Genomic DNA, 19,265 nt, shown 5'->3' with positions numbered 1-19,265 from the left:
CTAGTGGCCGAAAACACTGAAAAATAGCGGGACTTTTAATTTTTTTTACTACAGCTGTTTTTTTACTGAATAAGAGTATAGTATAGAATGGGTTATTGCCGAAACTTTGTTGTGTTTTGTGTTCTATGCGCACTATAGCATTTATCAGACAATGTTAACTAAATATGTAATAAAATCACACAGATTTTATTGTAAACCAGGATTTACAGTGTTTTTTTTTATGCAGCGAAAGTAAATATATATACAGTATTAGAATATAGGTAAGTCGTATACGTGTTGTTTTATAATGGCAAGCCAGTTTACTACAGAAGGTCTTGGAGATAACCCGGACAAATGGTTCGGTATGCTTCAAAGTTGCTTAAACCTACAGAACGGAGAAGAGAAAAACAACTTGTTAAAGCAGTAAGTATAGGTCTATATAGTTAAAAAATAAAAATGGTGGAATTTAAATTCAGGTTTAATACCTGTATACTTGTAACAGATTAAAAGAAATGGCCAAAGTTTTGCGTTTTTTTCGCAAAACTTTTCCAAAGAAATGTTAAAAAATCTTTCCCTCGAAAAACTAAGTTTACATTTCCATGTATGTGCAATAAACAGGAAAATAATTATTTACGTTTACATGTACTGTTTAACTGCAACGAAAAATTACAAAGTTTTATTAGTTTAGTTTATAAACATGAATTTGAATGAAGTCATGCAATAACTTATATAGGCTTTGCAGTTGTAGTAATATGCTGACACTTAACACTTTTAAATGTTCTTATGTTTGAACTTTTTTTAGGATCTTTGTGACAGCAAATCGTTCTCTTACTGCAGAAAAACATAAAACATCTGAAATTTATGCTAAAATATTAGCAGAAGAAGCAGCTTTTGTTGGGTAAGATTATGTTTCACGTAAAACGGTGTCTTTTAACGTGTGTATATTTAAACGTACAGTAGGCGATGGCTATGTTTGCACCGTGGCATGTCCTAGTAAAACCGTGGCATGTCCTAGTAAAAAAACTTTTTTTTATTTACAACCAAATGGGACAGGAAATAAACGGATCTCTTTGTGTTATATTATGTTATTTATCTCATTTCAGTTCAACAAATGTAAATAAAGGAAGAAACATGTTTAAACATGCTGTATATGTCTGTCGTACGATTCCAATCATACACCTTACGTACGCTCAGTTTGAAGTGCGAAATGGTAAGTCAAATTATAAAATTCCTTAAAAAATGGCTTAAATAAGAAGATATATATATTTGTTTATATTATTTATAAGTTATGTTTCGTGATAAGTTATGTTGTCAGTTTCCAAAATCAAGTAAATTTAAGTGGATTATTTTTAATGGCACAATCTAGTTATTTTCTATATAGACATCTTAAGTATAAATATGAAGTTTTTCTAGTTGTTTACATTCCGTTGTTTTTGAACAGGTCACTTTGACAAAGCACTTCATATTCTTGAGTTCGGAAAAATGGTCACTGGATGTAAATTATTATTCGAACAAGCGATTTCTAAGCTGGAAAGTGGATATGTCAAGTTTAATTCAACTTTATCTATGGATTTAAATCAAGCTACACCTTTAAGTGAGTAGTTTGTATTATTACTGTATTTGGTACAACAGCCACGCTTTTAAACCGACACTCTTTCGCCCACTTTTTATCCATAGCATGTTTTAAAGACTTCACTACATAGAATAGAAGATAGAACATATCAACATAATTATCTACATGTTATGCATGACCGTCACTTCTATGTCTACAGTTGCACTGCAAAAAATGCTAAAAAATATAAGTTTGTCAATTTGTGCATGTCTCTTTTATGGGTATTGAGTTCAAACCACACCCTCCTCAGTAAATGTGACGATTTAATTTATGTTTCTAGAAAACATAACCAATACAGAGTGCAATGAAAAAGTTACAGAATGTCAAAAACGATCTTATACTGATACCGCACTTAAAACACCTCCATCCTACAGGTGATCTCTACTATTTAGTATGTTTACTTATTTGTGATAAAAAAGTAACTCCTAATAAATTCCACCAATATGACCCTGATCTGGTGCTCATAGAGTTGAACAATTCTTGTGTAAAGAATTACAGTCAAAATCTGGTGCAACGGAAACATAACTGAGCAAAATCAAGCTCAACAAATTGCATAGTAAAAGATATATATATATATTGCACAAACTGGCATTGTCAGTCTTTTTTTCCCAACAGAATTGAATTGTAATTTATTGGTAATGTACATATTTTTCAGATTTCGTGCTTTAGACACCAAATATTATGATATAAAGACACCTTCTCCACCAATGTGAGTTCCGTTTATATTTTCTTTTATTCTATGAGGGTGAGGTCCTTATCAAGGACCTGGGGTTTGGGCCAGATTTGCCCCATTACCCCAACACCCATTTAAGCATATCGTAAAGTGTAAAATTGATTTCAGGTTAAAAATGTCACCTACGAACACTTTTCCCAACCGTTTTACCTTCAACATGCCAACTTCTATCAGCAAATCTTCTGTAACTAATTTCACACCTACCCCTGCTTCTGCTACCAAAACAACAGGTATGTTGCGCTGAACGGATGTGAAAATAAATATATAAACTGAATATGTTCTATGACAGTTTAAATCCCAATTTAAAAAAAATAGACCGGATATTTAGCCAGTGTTTTCCAGGTCTTACGAAAGGTCCTCAAAGAGTTTTACGCTCTTTAAAGAGGTATGTCTTACGTAATTAATATAACTAACTAATGCTGATCTAAAATATATAAAATAGTAATTATTTGTATATATAAGTATATATATAATTATATGTATAGGCTATAATATAACTTGATAAATATTTTTAAAAAAAATTTAAAATGTACAATCGGGAGCGTTTTAACCAAATGATGAAATGTGATACAGTTACATTATTTAAACTCGGATAAATTTTTCATTTTGAAATTCCTACAAAATATTGTGTAAAATTTTATTGTGTTTTTTTGTTCACAGTTCCCTGGAGAATGCGGATAGTGATAAAGAGCATGGTGAGTTTTTCTGTCTTACTACTCAAACTACTATATGTAATACCAGTCTGCTGAATATGGCAATTCCTGAGGGGATCTTGTGTGTAAGAGACTTATTTTTCACATACACACATGCTATCATTAAAAATCGGCGTGTAAAGCATATACGTTTTCAAGCCACATTAGAAAAATTTGGTTAATTTGATATAGATTTGGTTCATTGTTTAATTAATTAGCGTGTGTAGGAGAAATAATTGCGCACATAAAAAAGTTTGTAATTAAAAACGCATGTGCACCTGTAATACTCTGCAGACTGGCCTGTTACTGTAGGTGCCCAGACTATTTTCATAGGATATCATATTTATATATGCATACATATACATGCATAACTGATTAATATTTTGTTTTTACAGATATTGGAACACAACAAACACCTTATTCACTGAAACATCATCCACTGGTTTCCAATGGTAAAATAATAATGTTAAAAATTTTACTTACTTTTTGAAAAAGTTTCTATAGTACTAGTAAATGTTATAATTTTATTTTTTTCATTCTTTGTATTTTTTATTTAAAACAAATTATATATAAAAAAAAGTTATAGAAGTTTTTATTAGAGTATTAGTTAGATTTTTTTTTAGTCTTTTATTTAAAACTCATTTAAAACAAAAAAATATGCAACCTAAAATTTTATATTTTTTTCAGTTGAACCCCAAATCCCGGACAGCCCCAAACCCCCAGTTATAATTGACCCATCACCCATAAACACCCCTACCCCTATTATACCCCTAAAAAAAGAAATTTTCCCCCACCCCTCAAAACAAACCCCTCAACCAAAATTAACCCCTAACCCCCCAAAAAATCTCGGAACACTCAATCCAGAAATCAGACAAAATCCATCCAAATCTACACCCATGAAAACAGATACTTCAAATTTGAATCATAACAGTATGCCACCACCCAAAAAGTTTCCACCACAAAGAGTACCGTGTTCCAAACCAGCAGGTAATTTATCTGTTTTTAATGATACGGTATTTGTATTTTGTAACTTGACAATTACAGTCTCATGGTACAATTGCAAGCCTACATCCCAGGTCTCAGGTGTACCTCACTGAAGACCTCAAACACCTCACCCTTATAGAAAAGAATAGACTGGGACCAATAAGCCTACATCTCAGGTCTCAGGTGTGCTTCACTGAGACCTCAACCTCATAGAATAGAATATACTGGGACCAATAAGCCTACATCCCAGGTCTCAGGTATGCCTCACTGAAGACCTCACCCTCATAGAATAGAATACACTGGGACCAATAAGCTCTCAGGTGTGTGACACTGAAGACCTCGCCCTTATAAAAACAGCAACTTTTTCTTTGTTTATTCAATACAAATTTCCATACAGAGCCACATAATGGTTTGCATACATGGTTTAACCCAAACAGTGCTATCTGTGTCAACAATAAACATTATTTGGTGATAAGGGAATTAGGGGAAGGTGGTTCAAGTAAAGTCCTTCAAGTTTTCTGCGCTGAAACCAAAGCCATACTTGCACTTAAAAAGGTAAATTTTATCAAAAAAATTTGGGGCGACTTATTTTACTTTGAACATTCAAGGTGTTTTTAAGAGAAAATTCTAGTTGTTTAGTCTGAAAAAACAAATTAGTAATGTTTTATTTTTAATTATTAGCTTTTTAATTATATTCGTTAAAAAAATATACAAATATTCTATATTTATTTATATATTTCTCTTTTTTTGCTGAGTCAAGGTTTCATTGAAAGATTGCGATGAGTCGACAAAAAATGAGTTTACCAACGAGATTGAATTTCTTCTCAAGTTGAGAAATAATCCCCATATTGTTCATTTATACGACTTGTAAGTGATTTTACGCGACTAACATGGGTGGATTTTTCACTCCTTTTTATTATTTTTTTACTTTTTTACTGTGCTTCTTTTTTTTCACTGTCACATGAGTGTCTTCTTATACACCAGACACACATGGTGTATTTATTCAACTTATGCTCACTGTCAAGTTATAACAAGGGTGTCTTCCTATACACCAAACACACATGGTGTATTCATACACCTCATGCTCACTGACGAGATATAACATAAGTGTCTTCTTATACACCAGACACACATGGTGTATTTATACACCCTATGCTCACTGTTGAAGTTATAACATATGTGTATTTAACGTACCTTAGAGAATAAAAATTGACGAAATTCCCATAAAATAAAGAACTAGTCATTGCAACTGTCGTGTTTTATCCAATAAATGTATTTTTACATTTTTTTAAATAAACCATATTTATATGTAATAACATAGCTTTTTACATCTTAATGAATTTTCCTAATTTTTTTGGATTAAGATTAAAAAAAGGGGGGTTCGGTCTCCTATACCCCCCCTGGACATGCCCTTGCATGTAATTTTTAAAATTTTCTTTTTCATTTCAGCGAACTGACACCAGATTTCATTCACTTAGTCATGGAGTGTGGATCTACAGACTTGGCGAAATTACTGCATTCACATAAAACACAAAACAGCCGGCTAGAAGTTTACGAAATTATATATTTCTGGAAGAAAATGCTACTCGCTGTACAAACTATACATAAACATGGTAAAAAATATATTTTTTTAGGGGTTCTTTTTTCTGAAACATATTTTTAATCATATTTTTTAATTTTAAAATCCGAAAAGTAATGATTTTAATTTTGAGGGAATAATTTGGGATTTTTTTAAAACATAGATTAAAGTTTTATATTTTCCTTTTTACTGGTGTCACAATTTTTTAATCCTAAACAAAATCTGGGGTAACATTGTTAAAATGCAGTTACACTCATAGTTGTCAAACATAGGGAACCTCATCAATTAATGTGGTGAATGGAATATATATTGACTCTGCTTGTTTGTATAAACACCTAACAGCAGGGTAAAATCTGGGGTGACATTGTTAAAATTGTTTGTATAAACACCTAACAGCAGGGTAAAATCTGGGGTGACATTGTTAAAATACAGTTACATTCATAGTCTTCAAACATAGGGAACCTCATCAATTAATGTGGCGAATGCAATATACTTAGGCTCTGCTTGTTTGTAGATACACCTAACAAAAGCAACGGTTTTTAGGTGTAAAACTAAACTATATATCACCCATATTTTAAAAGTTGGGGTAACTTTTAACCCCAGGCACCCTTAATATTACGCCTATAGTACCACAAAATGTGATATTTTAATTTTTTAAATTAAATTTGTTTTTTTCTATAGGAGTCATACACAGGGATTTAAAGCCAGCCAACTTTTTATTGGTAAAAGGAAATCTAAAACTTATCGATTTTGGAATTTCAAATGCGATAAATGCTGATGCTACAAGTGTGATTAAAGAGACACAGGTTGGTATGAAAAAAATGTCTAATTTTTTTATATTTTTTTTCTATAAAAACACTAAAGGTGGCTGTACACACTACACAGTTTCCGAATTCGTCCATTTTGTCTGTTTTGTCCGGATTTTGCTGCCGCATCCGGAACTCGGTAATGGGTTTGCATTTGACTATGCAAGCGAATTCGCATGCGGATACTGTGTACAGCCACCTTAACAGTTAAAAAGCTAAAAAAAACTTTTAAATGCGTCACAGTTTTTTAGGCCCTAACTATTATGCCACACATTGTACAGTTATTTAATTTGTGAAAGTGTGACCCTTTAAAAGAGACTAAATAGTGATGTTTATATTATTTTTAAACCTTTTATGTCTAGTGGCCATTGCTCCAACCACATTGGTCACCAATGGGTTTTCCAAATTGTCAGCCTAACATACAGTAAAAAATTAAACTTCCCTAAAAAATACCTTACAAAGTTGATTACATGGTAACTCGTAAGCTGACACGAGGTGTATGAAACAGAACACCCGTGTTATAACGACTATCATTGCCCGTCACGCGAGAATAAATTAGTTCCTTTCATTCATTTTACAGTGTGGAACATTAAATTACATGGCACCAGAAGCAATACTGGATATGTCTGGCGGATATAACCCTGACTCACCTAAGTTTAAGGTATACCTGTATACAGTGGCGCAGCTAAATGGGGGGTTTAGGGTGTCGCCCCCCCCCCTTTAAAACCAAAAAAATCAATTAAAAAAATATTCTTAAATAACCCCCCCCCCCTTATTTTTTCTAGCTGTGCCACTGCCTGTATATTATATGTTGATTAATTGCTAAAAAAAAAATTAAAACAATTTTTCTTTATGTTTTAATCATTTTCATCCTTTTTTTCTTTATTTTTTAAAATTTTTATATAGATTAGGGTGGGGGAAGATAGGACACCTTTTCATTCCATTTTCTTGTCCCATTTGGTACCACACAAAGAAAATTTAAAGGATTGTAAAACCGTATCCTCACGACTCCCATAGACCGTTGTTAATTGTTTAAAACACGATCAGAATACATGTTTACAAATTATATGCTAAAGATTTCCCATCTTTCCCCACCCTACTATATATACATATATGTTTTTATTTATTTTTTTTTACATGTTTTTACTAAATTTGATTTCAGATTAGCCCAATGGCTGACGTTTGGTCATTGGGCTGCATCTTATATTCTATGCTGTATGGATGCACGCCGTTTCAACACATTAAACATCAACTTTTAAAATTAAATGCAATAACCAATGACCAACATAGGTAAGAATAATTAAGTTACTTTAATTAATTTCGTGAATCTGACCCTGATCTGGTGCTTATATAGTAGGACGATTTATGTGTGAAGAAATGGAGTAAGAATCTGGTGCTACAAAATAGTAACAGACAAAAATCAAGTCTAACCAATTCTATAATATATTAGATATATATTTTGCCTAAATAGCACCGTCAGTCTTTTAATAAAATAAATTCCTTTTTTTAAAAAAAAGACTGAAAGCGCCATTTAGGCGAAATACATATATATCTTTTATATATATTATACAATCTGTTAGACTCGATTTTTGTCTGTTACATATTTCGTAGCACAAGATCCTGACCGTTAATTAGGTTACATTTTGTTTTAAATCATATTTTGCAATAATTATACAGTTACAGTGCAAACAACATGGATTTTCTAGTCACTTTTAATGCATGACATCACATATCTCTGGATTGGTTCATTACCCCGACAACAAGGGTGCTACAACAGTTTAGAAACAAAAAAGTTTCAAAATTACCAAAATTTGTTAAATAGGATAAAGAATTCTAAAAAGTTTTCACTTTATTCTTACAGAATTGAATTTCCCCCGTTTAAAGATGAAAATTTTGTAAAAATTGTTCAAAAATGTTTAAAAAGAAACCCAAAACATAGACCAACTGTGGACCAACTTTTACAATTTTCCTAAAACTTTAGTAATATTAAGGTACCCATATTTTCGGTATTTCATATATTTGTTGTAATATAGAAGGTTTTTCGCATATATATGATCTAATATAGTAGGTTTTTGCATATATATGATCTTATATGATAAGTTTTTTTATATATTTGTTCCAATATAGTAGATTTTTCGCATATATATGTTCTAATATGGTAGGTTTTTCGCATATATATGATCTAATATAGTAAGTTTTTTTATTTATTTGTTCCAATATAGTAGATTTTTCGCATATATATGTTCTAATATGGTAGGTTTTTTGCATATATATGATCTAATATAGTAGGTTTTTCGCATATATATGATCTAATATAGTAGTTTTTTTTGTATATTTGTTCTAATATAGTAGGTTTTTTGTATATTTGTTCTAATATAGTAGGTTTTTTGCATATATATGATCTAATATAGTAAGTTTTTTTGTATATTTGTTCTAATATAGTAGGTTTTTCGCATATATATGATCTAATATAGTAGTTTTTTTTGTATATTTTTTCTAATATAGTAGGATTTTTTCATATATATGATCTAATATAGTAAGTTTTTTTGTATATTTTTTCTAATATAGTAGGTTTTTCGCATATATATGATCTAATATAGTAAGTTTTTTTGTATATTTTTTCTAATATAGTAGGTTTTTTGCATATATATGATCTAATATAGTAGGTTTTTGCATATATATGATCTTATATGATAAGTTTTTTTATATATTTGTTCCAATATAGTAGATTTTTCGCATATATATGTTCTAATATGGTAGGTTTTTCGCATATATATGATCTAATATAGTAAGTTTTTTTATTTATTTGTTCCAATATAGTAGATTTTTCGCATATATATGTTCTAATATGGTAGGTTTTTTGCATATATTTGTTCTAATATAGTAGGTTTTTTGTATATTTGTTCTAATATAGTAGGTTTTTTGCATATATATGATCTAATATAGTAAGTTTTTTTGTATATTTGTTCTAATATAGTAGGTTTTTCGCATATATATGATCTAATATAGTAGTTTTTTTTGTATATTTTTTCTAATATAGTAGGATTTTTTCATATATATGATCTAATATAGTAAGTTTTTTTGTATATTTTTTCTAATATAGTAGGTTTTTCGCATATATATGATCTAATATAGTAAGTTTTTTTGTATATTTTTTCTAATATAGTAGGTTTTTTGCATATATATGATCTAATATAGTAGGTTTTTCGCATATATATGATCTAATATAGTAGGTTTTTTTGTATATTTTTTCTAATATGGTAGGTTTTTTGCATATATATGATCTAATATAGTAGGTTTTTTGCATATAAATGATCAAATATAGTAAGTTTTTTTATTTATTTGTTCTAATATAGTAGATTTTTTGCATATATATGATCAAATATAGTAAGTTTTTTTGTATATTTGTTCTAATATAGTAAGTTTTTTGCATATATATGTTCTAATATAGTAGGTTTTTTGCATATATATGATCAAATATAGTAGGTTTTTTGCATATATATGATCTAATATAGTAAGTTTTTTTGTATATTTGTTCTAATATAGTAGATTTTTTGCATATATATGATCAAATATAGTAAGTTTTTTTGTATATTTGTTCTAATATAGTAAGTTTTTTGCATATATATGTTCTAATATAGTAGGTTTTTTGCATATATATGATCAAATATAGTAGGTTTTTTGCATATATATGATCTAATATAGTAAGTTTTTTTGTATATTTGTTCTAATATAGTAGGTTTTTTTGTATATTTGTTCTAATATAGTAGGTTTTTTGCATATATATGATCTAATATAGTAGGTTTTTCGCATATATATGATCTAATATAGTAGGTTTTTCGAATATATTTGATCTAATATAGTAGGTTTTTCGCATATATATGATCTAATATAGTAAGTTTTTTTGTATATTTGTTCTAATATAGTAGATTTTTCGCATATATATGATCTAATATAGTAGATTTTTCGCATATATATGATCTAATATAGTAAGTTTTTTTTATATATTTGTTCCAATATAGTAGATTTTTCGCATATATATGATCTAATATAGTAAGTTTTTTTGTATATTTGTTCTAATATAGTAGGTTTTTTGTATGTTTGTTCTAATATAGTAGGTTTTTTCATATATATGATCTAATATAGTAGATTTTTTTTGTATATTTGTTCTAATATAGTAGATTTTTCGCATATATTTGTTCTAATATAGTAGGTTTTTTGCATATATATGATCTAATATAGTAGATTTTTCGCATATATATGATCTAATATAGTAAGTTTTTTTTATATATTTGTTCCAATATAGTAGATTTTTCGCATATATATGATCTAATATAGTAAGTTTTTTTGTATATTTGTTCTAATATAGTAGGTTTTTCGCATATATATGATCTAATATAGTAAGTTTTTTTGTATATTTATTCTAATATAGTAGGTTTTTCGCATATATATGATCTAATATAGTAGGTTTTTTTGTATATTTGTTCTAATATAGTAGGTTTTTCGCATATATATGATCTAATATAGTAGGTTTTTTTGTATATTTGTTCTAATATAGTAAGTTTTTCGCATATATATGATCTAATATAGTAGATTTTTCGCATATATATGATCTAATATAGTAAGTTTTTTTGTATATTTGTTCTAATATAGTAGGTTTTTCGCATATATATGATCTAATGTAGTAGGTTTTTTGCATATATATGATCTAATATAGTAAGTTTTTTTATTTATTTGTTCTAATATAGTAGGTTTTTTGTATATTTGTTCTAATATAGTAGGTTTTTTGCATATATATGATCTAATATAGTAATTTTTTTTGTATATTTGTTCTAATATAGTAGGTTTTTCGCATATATATGATCTAATATAGTAGATTTTTCGCATATATATGATCTAATATAGTAAGTTTTTTTGTATATTTGTTCTAATATAGTAGGTTTTTCGCATATATATGTTCTAATATAGTAGGTTTTTTTGTATATTTTTTCTAATATAGTAGGTTTTTCGCATATATATGATCTAATATAGTAGGTTTTTTTGTATATTTGTTCTAATATAGTAGGTTTTTCGCATATATATGATCTAATATAGTAGGTTTTTTTGTATATTTGTTCTAATATAGTAAGTTTTTTTGTATATTTGTTCTAATATAGTAGGTTTTTTGCATATATATGATCTAATATAGTAATTTTTTTTGTATTATTGTTCTAATATAGTAGATTTTTCGCATATATTTGTTCTAATATAGTAGGTTTTTTGCATATATATGATCTAATATAGTAGATTTTTCGCATATATATGATCTAATATAGTAGATTTTTCGCATATATTTGATCTAATATAGTAGGTTTTTCGCATATATATGATCTAATATAGTAGGTTTTTCGCATATATTTGATCTAATATAGTAGGTTTTTCGCATATATTTGATCTAATATAGTAGGTTTTTCGCATATATATGATCTAATATAGTAAGTTTTTTTGTATATTTGTTCTAATATAGTAGATTTTTCGCATATATATGATCTAATATAGTAGATTTTTCGCATATATATGATCAAATATAGTAAGTTTTTTTTATATATTTGTTCCAATATAGTAGATTTTTCGCATATATATGATCTAATATAGTAAGTTTTTTTGTATATTTGTTCTAATATAGTAGGTTTTTTGTATATTTGTTCTAATATAGTAGGTTTTTTCGTATATATGATCTAATATAGTAGATTTTTCGCATATATATGATCTAATATAGTAGGTTTTTCGCATATATATGATCTAATATAGTAGGTTTTTGCATATATGTGATCTTATATGATAAGTTTTTTTATATATTTGTTCCAATATAGTAGATTTTTCGCATATATATGTTCTAATATAGTAGGTTTTTCGCATATATATGATCTAATATAGTAGGTTTTTTATATTTTTTTTCTAATAAAGTAGGTTTTTTGGATATATATGATCTAATATAGTAAGTTTTTTCATATGTTTGTTCTAATATAGTAGGTTTTTCGCATATATATGATCTAATATAGTAGGTTTTTTCATATATATGTTGTAATATAGTAGGTTTTTCGCATATATATGATCTAATATAGTAGGTTTTTCGCATATATAAGATCTAATATAGTAAGCTTTTTTGTATATTTTTTCTAATATAGTAGGTTTTTCGCATATATATGATCTAATATAGTAGTTTTTTTTGTATATTTTTTCTAATATAGTAGGATTTTTGCATATATATGATCTAATATAGTAAGTTTTTTTGTATATTTTTTCTAATATAGTAGGTTTTTCGCATATATATGATCTAATATAGTAATTTTTTTTGTATATTTTTTCTAATATAGTAGGTTTTTTGCATATATATGATCTAATATAGTAGGTTTTTCGCATATATATGATCTAATATAGTAGGTTTTTTTGTATATTTTTTCTAATATAGTACATTTTTCGCATATATATGATCTAATATAGTAGGTTTTTTGCATATATATGATCTAATATAGTAAGTTTTTTTATTTATATGATCAAATATAGAGGGTTTTTCACATACATATGATCAAATATAGTAAGTTTTTTCATATATTTGTTCTAATAAAGTAGGTTTTTCGCATATATATGTTCTAATATAGTAGTTTTTTTCATATATTTGTTGTAAAATAGTAGGTTTTTCGCATATATATGATCTAATATAGTAGGTTTTTCGCATATATAAGATCTAATATAGTAAGCTTTTTTGTATATTTTTTCTAATATAGTAGGTTTTTCGCATATATATGATCTAATATAGTAAGTTTTTTGCATATAAATGATCAAATATAGTAAGTTTTTTTTGTATATTTGTTCTAATATAGTAGGTTTTTTGCATATATATGATCTAATATAGTAGGTTTTTTTTATATATTTGTTCTAATATAGTAGGTTTTTTGCATATATATGATCTAATATAGTAGGTTTTTTGCATATATATGATCTAATATAGTAAGTTTTTTTGTATATTTGTTCTTATATAGTAGGTTTTTTGCATATATATGATCTAATATAGTAGGTTTTTTGCATATATATGATCAAATATAGTAAGTTTTTTTTATATATTTGTTCTAATATAGTAGGTTTTTTGTATATATATGATCTAATATAGTAGGTTTTTTGCATATATATGATCTAATATAGTAGGTTTTTTGCATATATATGATCTAATATAGTAAGTTTTTTTATTTATATGATCCAATATTGACGGTTTTTCACATACATATGATCAAATATAGTAAGTTTTTTCATATATTTGTTCTAATAAAGTAGGTTTTTCGCATATATATGTTCTAATATAGTAGGTTTTTTGCATATAAATGATCTAATATAGCAGGTTTTTTGCATATATATGATCTAATATAGTAAGTTTTTTTGTATATTTGTTCTAATATAGTAGATTTTTTGCATATATATGATCTAATATAGTAAGTTTTTTTTGTATATTTGTTCTAATATAGTAGATTTTTTGCATATATATGATCAAATATAGTAAGTTTTTTTGTATATTTGTTCTAATATAGTAGGTTTTTTGCATATATATGTTCTAATATAGTAGGTTTTTTGCATATATATGATCAAATATAGTAAGTTTTTTGCATATATATGATCTAATATAGTAAGTTTTTTTGTATATTTGTTCTAATATAGTAGGTTTTTTGCATATATATGATCTAATATAGTAGGTTTTTTGCATATATATGATCTAATATAGTAAGTTTTTTTGTATATTTGTTCTAATATAGTAGGTTTTTCGCATATATATGATCTAATATAGTAGGTTTTTTGTATATTTGTTCTAATATAGTTGGTTTTTTGCATATATATGATCTAATATAGTAAGTTTTTTTATTTATTTGTTCTAATATAGTAGGTTTTTTGCATATATTTGATCTAATATAGTAGGTTTTTTGTATATTTGTTCTAATATAGTTGGTTTTTTGCATATATATGATCTAATATAGTAAGTTTTTTTGTATATTTGTTCTAATATAGTAGGTTTTTTGCATATATATGATCTAATATAGTAGGTTTTTTGCATATATATGATCTAATATAGTAGGTTTTTTGCATATATATGATCTAATATAGTAGGTTTTTTCATATATTTGATCTAATATAGTAGATTTTTCGCATATATATGATCTAATATAGTAGGTTTTTTGCATATATATGATCTAATATAGTAGGTTTTTCGCATATATTTGATCTAATATAGTAGGTTTTTCGCATATATATGATCTAATATAGTAGGTTTTTCGCATATATTTGATCTAATATAGTAGGTTTTTCGCATATATATGATCTAATATAGTAAGTTTTTTTGTATATTTGTTCTAATATAGTAGATTTTTCGCATATATATGATCTAATATAGTAGATTTTTCGCATATATATGATCTAATATAGTAAGTTTTTTTTATATATTTGTTCCAATATAGTAGATTTTTCGCATATATATGATCTAATATAGTAAGTTTTTTTGTATATTTGTTCTAATATAGTAGGTTTTTTGTATATTTGTTCTAATATAGTAGGTTTTTTCATATATATGATCTAATATAGTAGATTTTTCGCATATATATGATCTAATATAGTAGGTTTTTTGCATATATATGATCTAATATAGTAGGTTTTTCGCATATATTTGATCTAATATGGTAGGTTTTTCGCATATATATGATCAAATATAGTAATTTTTTTTGTATATTTGTTCTAATATAGTAGATTTTTCGCATATATTTGTTCTAATATAGTAGGTTTTTTGCATATATATGATCTAATATAGTAGATTTTTCGCATATATATGATCTAATATAGTAAGTTTTTTTTATATATTTGTTCCAATATAGTAGATTTTTCGCATATATATGTTCTAATATAGTAAGTTTTTTTGTATATTTGTTCTAATATAGTAGGTTTTTCGCATATATATGATCTAATATAGTACGTTTTTTTGTATATTTATTCTAATATAGTAGATTTTTTATTTATTTGTTCCAATATAGTAGGTTTTTCGCATATATATGATCTAATATAGTACGTTTTTTTGTATATTTGTTCTAATATAGTAGGTTTTTCGCATATATATGATCTAATATAGTACGTTTTTTTGTATATTTATTCTAATATAGTAGATTTTTTATTTATTTGTTCCAATATAGTAGGTTTTTCGCATATATATGATCTAATATAGTAAGTTTTTTTATTTATTTGTTCTAATATAGTAGGTTTTTTGTATATTTGTTCTAATATAGTAGGTTTTTTGCATATATATCATCTAATATAGTAAGTTTTTTTGTATATTTGTTCTAATATAGTAAGTTTTTTTGTATATTTGTTCTAATATAGTAGGTTTTTTGCATATATATGATCTAATATAGTAGATTTTTCGCATATATTTGATCTAATATAGTATATTTTTCGCATATGTATGTTCTAATATAGTAGGTTTTTCGCATATATATGATCTAATATAGTAGGTTTTTTTGTATATTTGTTCTAATATAGTAAGTTTTTTTGTATATTTGTTCTAATATAGTAGGTTTTTTGCATATATATGATCTAATATAGTAATTTTTTTTGTATATTTGTTCTAATATAGTAGATTTTTCGCATATATTTGTTCTAATATAGTAGGTTTTTTGCATATATATGATCTAATATAGTAGGTTTTTTGCATATATATGATCAAATATAGTAAGTTTTTTTATTTATTTGTTCCAATATAGTAGATTTTTCGAATTTTCGCATATATATGATCTAATATAGTAGGTTTATCGCATATATATGATCTAATATAGTAAGTTTTTTTATATATTTGTTCCAATATAGTAGATTTTTTGCATATATATCATCTAATATAGTAGGTTTTTCGCATATATATGATCTAATATAGTAAGCTTTTTTGTATATTTTTTCTAATATAGTAGATTTTTTGCATATATATGATCTAATATAGTAAGTTTTTTTTATATATTTGTTCCAATATAGTAGATTTTTTGCATATATATCATCTAATATAGTAGATTTTTTGCATATATATGATCTAATATAGTATATTTTTCGCATATGTATGTTCTAATATAGTAGGTTTTTCGCATATATATGATCTAATATAGTAAGTTTTTTTGTATATTTTTTCTAATATAGTAGTTTTTTTGCATATATATGATCTAATATAGTAAGTTTTTTTTATATATTTGCTCCAATATAGTAGATTTTTTGCATATATATCATCTAATATAGTAGGTTTTTTGCATATATATGATCTAATATAGTATATTTTTCGCATATGTATGTTCTAATATAGTAGGTTTTTCGCATATGTATGATCTAATATAGTAAGTTTTTTTGTATATATGTTCCAATATAGTAGGTTTTTCGCATATATATGATCTAATATAGTAAGTTTTTTTATATATTTGTTCCAATATAGTAGATTTTTCGCATATATATGATCTAATATGGTAAGTTTTTTTGTATATTTTTTTCTGATATAGTAGTTTTTTTGCATATATATGATCTAATATAGTAGATTTTTCGCATATATATGATCTAATATAGTAAGTTTTTTTATATATTTGTTCCAATATAGTAGATTTTTCGCATATATATGTTCTAATATGGTAGGTTTTTTTGTATATTTTTTCTAATATAGTAGTTTTTTTGCATATATATCATCTAATATAGTAGATTTTTCGCATATATATGATCTAATATGGTAAGTTTTTTTGTATATTTTTTCTAATATAGTAGTTTTTTTGCATATATATCATCTAATATAGTAGATTTTTTGCATATATATCATCTAATATAGTAGGTTTTTTCATATATTTGTTCTAATATAGTAGGTTTTTTGCATATATATGATCTAATATAGTAAGTTTTTTTTATATATTTGTTCCAATATAGTAGATTTTTTGCATATATATCATCTAATATAGTAGGTTTTTTTCATATATTTGTTCTAATAAAGTAGGTTTTTCGCATATATATGATCTAATATAGTAGGTTTTTTCATATATTTGTTCTAATAAAGTAGGTTTTTTGCATATATATGATCTAATATAGTAGATTTTTTGCATATATATCATCTAATATAGTAGGTTTTTTCATATATTTGTTCTAATAAAGTAGGTTTTTTGCATATATATGATCTAATATAGTAGGTTTTTGCATATATATGATCGAATATAGTAAGCTTTTTTATATATTTGTTCCAATATAGTAGGTTTTTTACATATATATGATCTAATATAGTAAGTTTTTTTATATATATGATCTAATATAGTAGGTTTTTGCATATATATGATCGAATATAGTAAGCTTTTTTATATATTTGTTCCAATATAGTAGGTTTTTTACATATATATGATCTAATATAGTAAGTTTTTTTATATATATGATCCAATATAGTAGGTTTTTTGCATATACAACTACTTCTACTTACCATAAGATATACATAATATATGTACAATGTTATAATTTTATTAGTAAATATTTTTTATATATTAGATGAAAGTCAGCGTGAAAGTCAGCACTGCGAATAAAGAAACAATTCAACACGATCCTGGATGGGACAATAAATTAAACATTTCGTTTTTATTCATTTTTAAAATGCAGCACTTTGTAATTGCATGTGTACACATAGTAAAATTGGTGTTTCGCAAATACAATACAACTGTTCGCTGGCGAGCATCGTACTAGATTGTAGTCTGTGCCCAATCAAGTAAGTTGCTCCACCGTTTCCACTGCTACAAGAGAATCAGCTCTTATGCTCTCTAGGAGTTCGAAGCAGAAATGCAACTGAGATGAGAAATCTACACCACGATTGATGCCTGAAATAAATTTTGCTATTACTATTTTAATAGGGTCGAAACCACTACTCTCCTACCTGATTATCATTAATCGTATTTAAAACATAATTTGTGATTTAACATCCTATGATAAACATCAATTTTTAACATTACCCAAAATCTGTGTAATAAAAACTAAACTTTTAACAATATAATGGTAAAACCTGTAAGTGAAAATATCACCAACTTATTACCACCAACCACTAATTACAACCAATTACCACAAATTACCACCAACCACTAATTACCACCAATTATCACCAACCACTAAATACCACCAACCACTAATTACCACCAATTACCACCAACCACTAAATACCACCAACCACTAATTACCACCAATTACCACCAACCACTAAATACCACCAACCACTAATTACCACCAACCACTAATTACCACCAACCACTAATTACCACCAACCACTAATTACCACCAACCACTAATTACCACCAATTACTACCAACCACTAATTTCCACCAACCACTAATTACTACCAACCACTAATTACCACCAATTACGACCAGCCTCTAATTACCACCAACCACTAATTACGACCAACCATTAATTACCACCAATTACGACCAACCACCAATTACCACCAACCACTAATTACCACCAACCACTAATTACGACCAACCATTAATTACCACCAATTACGACCAACCACTAATTAATACCAATTACCATCAACCACCAATTACCACTAAGCGATAAACCGATTAAAAACACAAGAAACTCAGAAAATTGCCTCCACCGAACGAAAAAACGGTAGGCACGTGGTAAATTGCCTTCATCACATCAATGGTAAATTGCCTTCATCACACTAAGAAAAACGGTAGGCACATGGTAAATTGCCTTGATCACACGAAAAAAAAACGGAAGGCACATGGTAAATTGCCTTCATCACACTAAGAAAACGGAAGGCACATGGTAAATTGCCTTCATCACACTAAGAAAAACGGTAGGCACATGGTAAATTACC

General features: G+C 26.5%; 1 protein-coding gene and 1 long non-coding RNA gene across 2 annotated transcripts; one reads left to right on the top strand and one right to left on the bottom strand.

Annotated features, from left to right (window-relative positions):
- Nucleotides 1-205: 205 nt before the first annotated feature.
- On the top strand, nucleotides 206-18,129 carry LOC149734844 (uncharacterized). The gene is made up of 19 exons (XM_089879709.1): nucleotides 206-402; nucleotides 782-877; nucleotides 1,083-1,189; nucleotides 1,421-1,573; nucleotides 1,872-1,965; nucleotides 2,247-2,300; nucleotides 2,433-2,554; nucleotides 2,667-2,709; nucleotides 2,985-3,019; nucleotides 3,412-3,468; nucleotides 3,704-4,003; nucleotides 4,398-4,555; nucleotides 4,761-4,867; nucleotides 5,450-5,613; nucleotides 6,261-6,385; nucleotides 6,966-7,046; nucleotides 7,548-7,675; nucleotides 8,247-8,376; nucleotides 17,942-18,129. The coding sequence occupies exons 1-18, from the start codon at nucleotides 287-289 to the stop codon at nucleotides 8,356-8,358; spliced, it is 2,052 nt and encodes a 683-aa protein (XP_089735835.1). The 5' UTR covers nucleotides 206-286; the 3' UTR covers nucleotides 8,359-8,376; nucleotides 17,942-18,129.
- Nucleotides 18,014-18,460, bottom strand: LOC149734843 (uncharacterized). The gene is made up of 2 exons (XR_016385168.1): nucleotides 18,321-18,460; nucleotides 18,014-18,264 (listed from the first exon to the last, which is right to left on the bottom strand). It is a non-coding gene; the product is annotated as an uncharacterized LOC149734843 (long non-coding RNA).
- Nucleotides 18,461-19,265: the final 805 nt, after the last annotated feature.

This window comes from Ciona robusta, chromosome 6 (genome assembly GCF_009617815.1).
Source record: "Ciona robusta chromosome 6, ASM961781v2".
Taxonomy (NCBI): Eukaryota; Metazoa; Chordata; class Ascidiacea; order Phlebobranchia; family Cionidae; genus Ciona; species Ciona robusta.
This window is presented reverse-complemented; position numbering and strand designations above follow the sequence as displayed.

Coding starts and splice junctions, on each gene's coding strand:
- LOC149734844 (XM_089879709.1), top strand. CDS start 287: ATGGCAAGCCAGTTTACTACAGAAGGTCTTGGAGATAACCCGGACAAA. Junction 878..1,082: donor GAAGAAGCAGCTTTTGTTGG/GTAAGATTATGT, acceptor ATCTCATTTCAG/TTCAACAAATGTAAATAAAG. Junction 7,676..8,246: donor ATAACCAATGACCAACATAG/GTAAGAATAATT, acceptor TTATTCTTACAG/AATTGAATTTCCCCCGTTTA.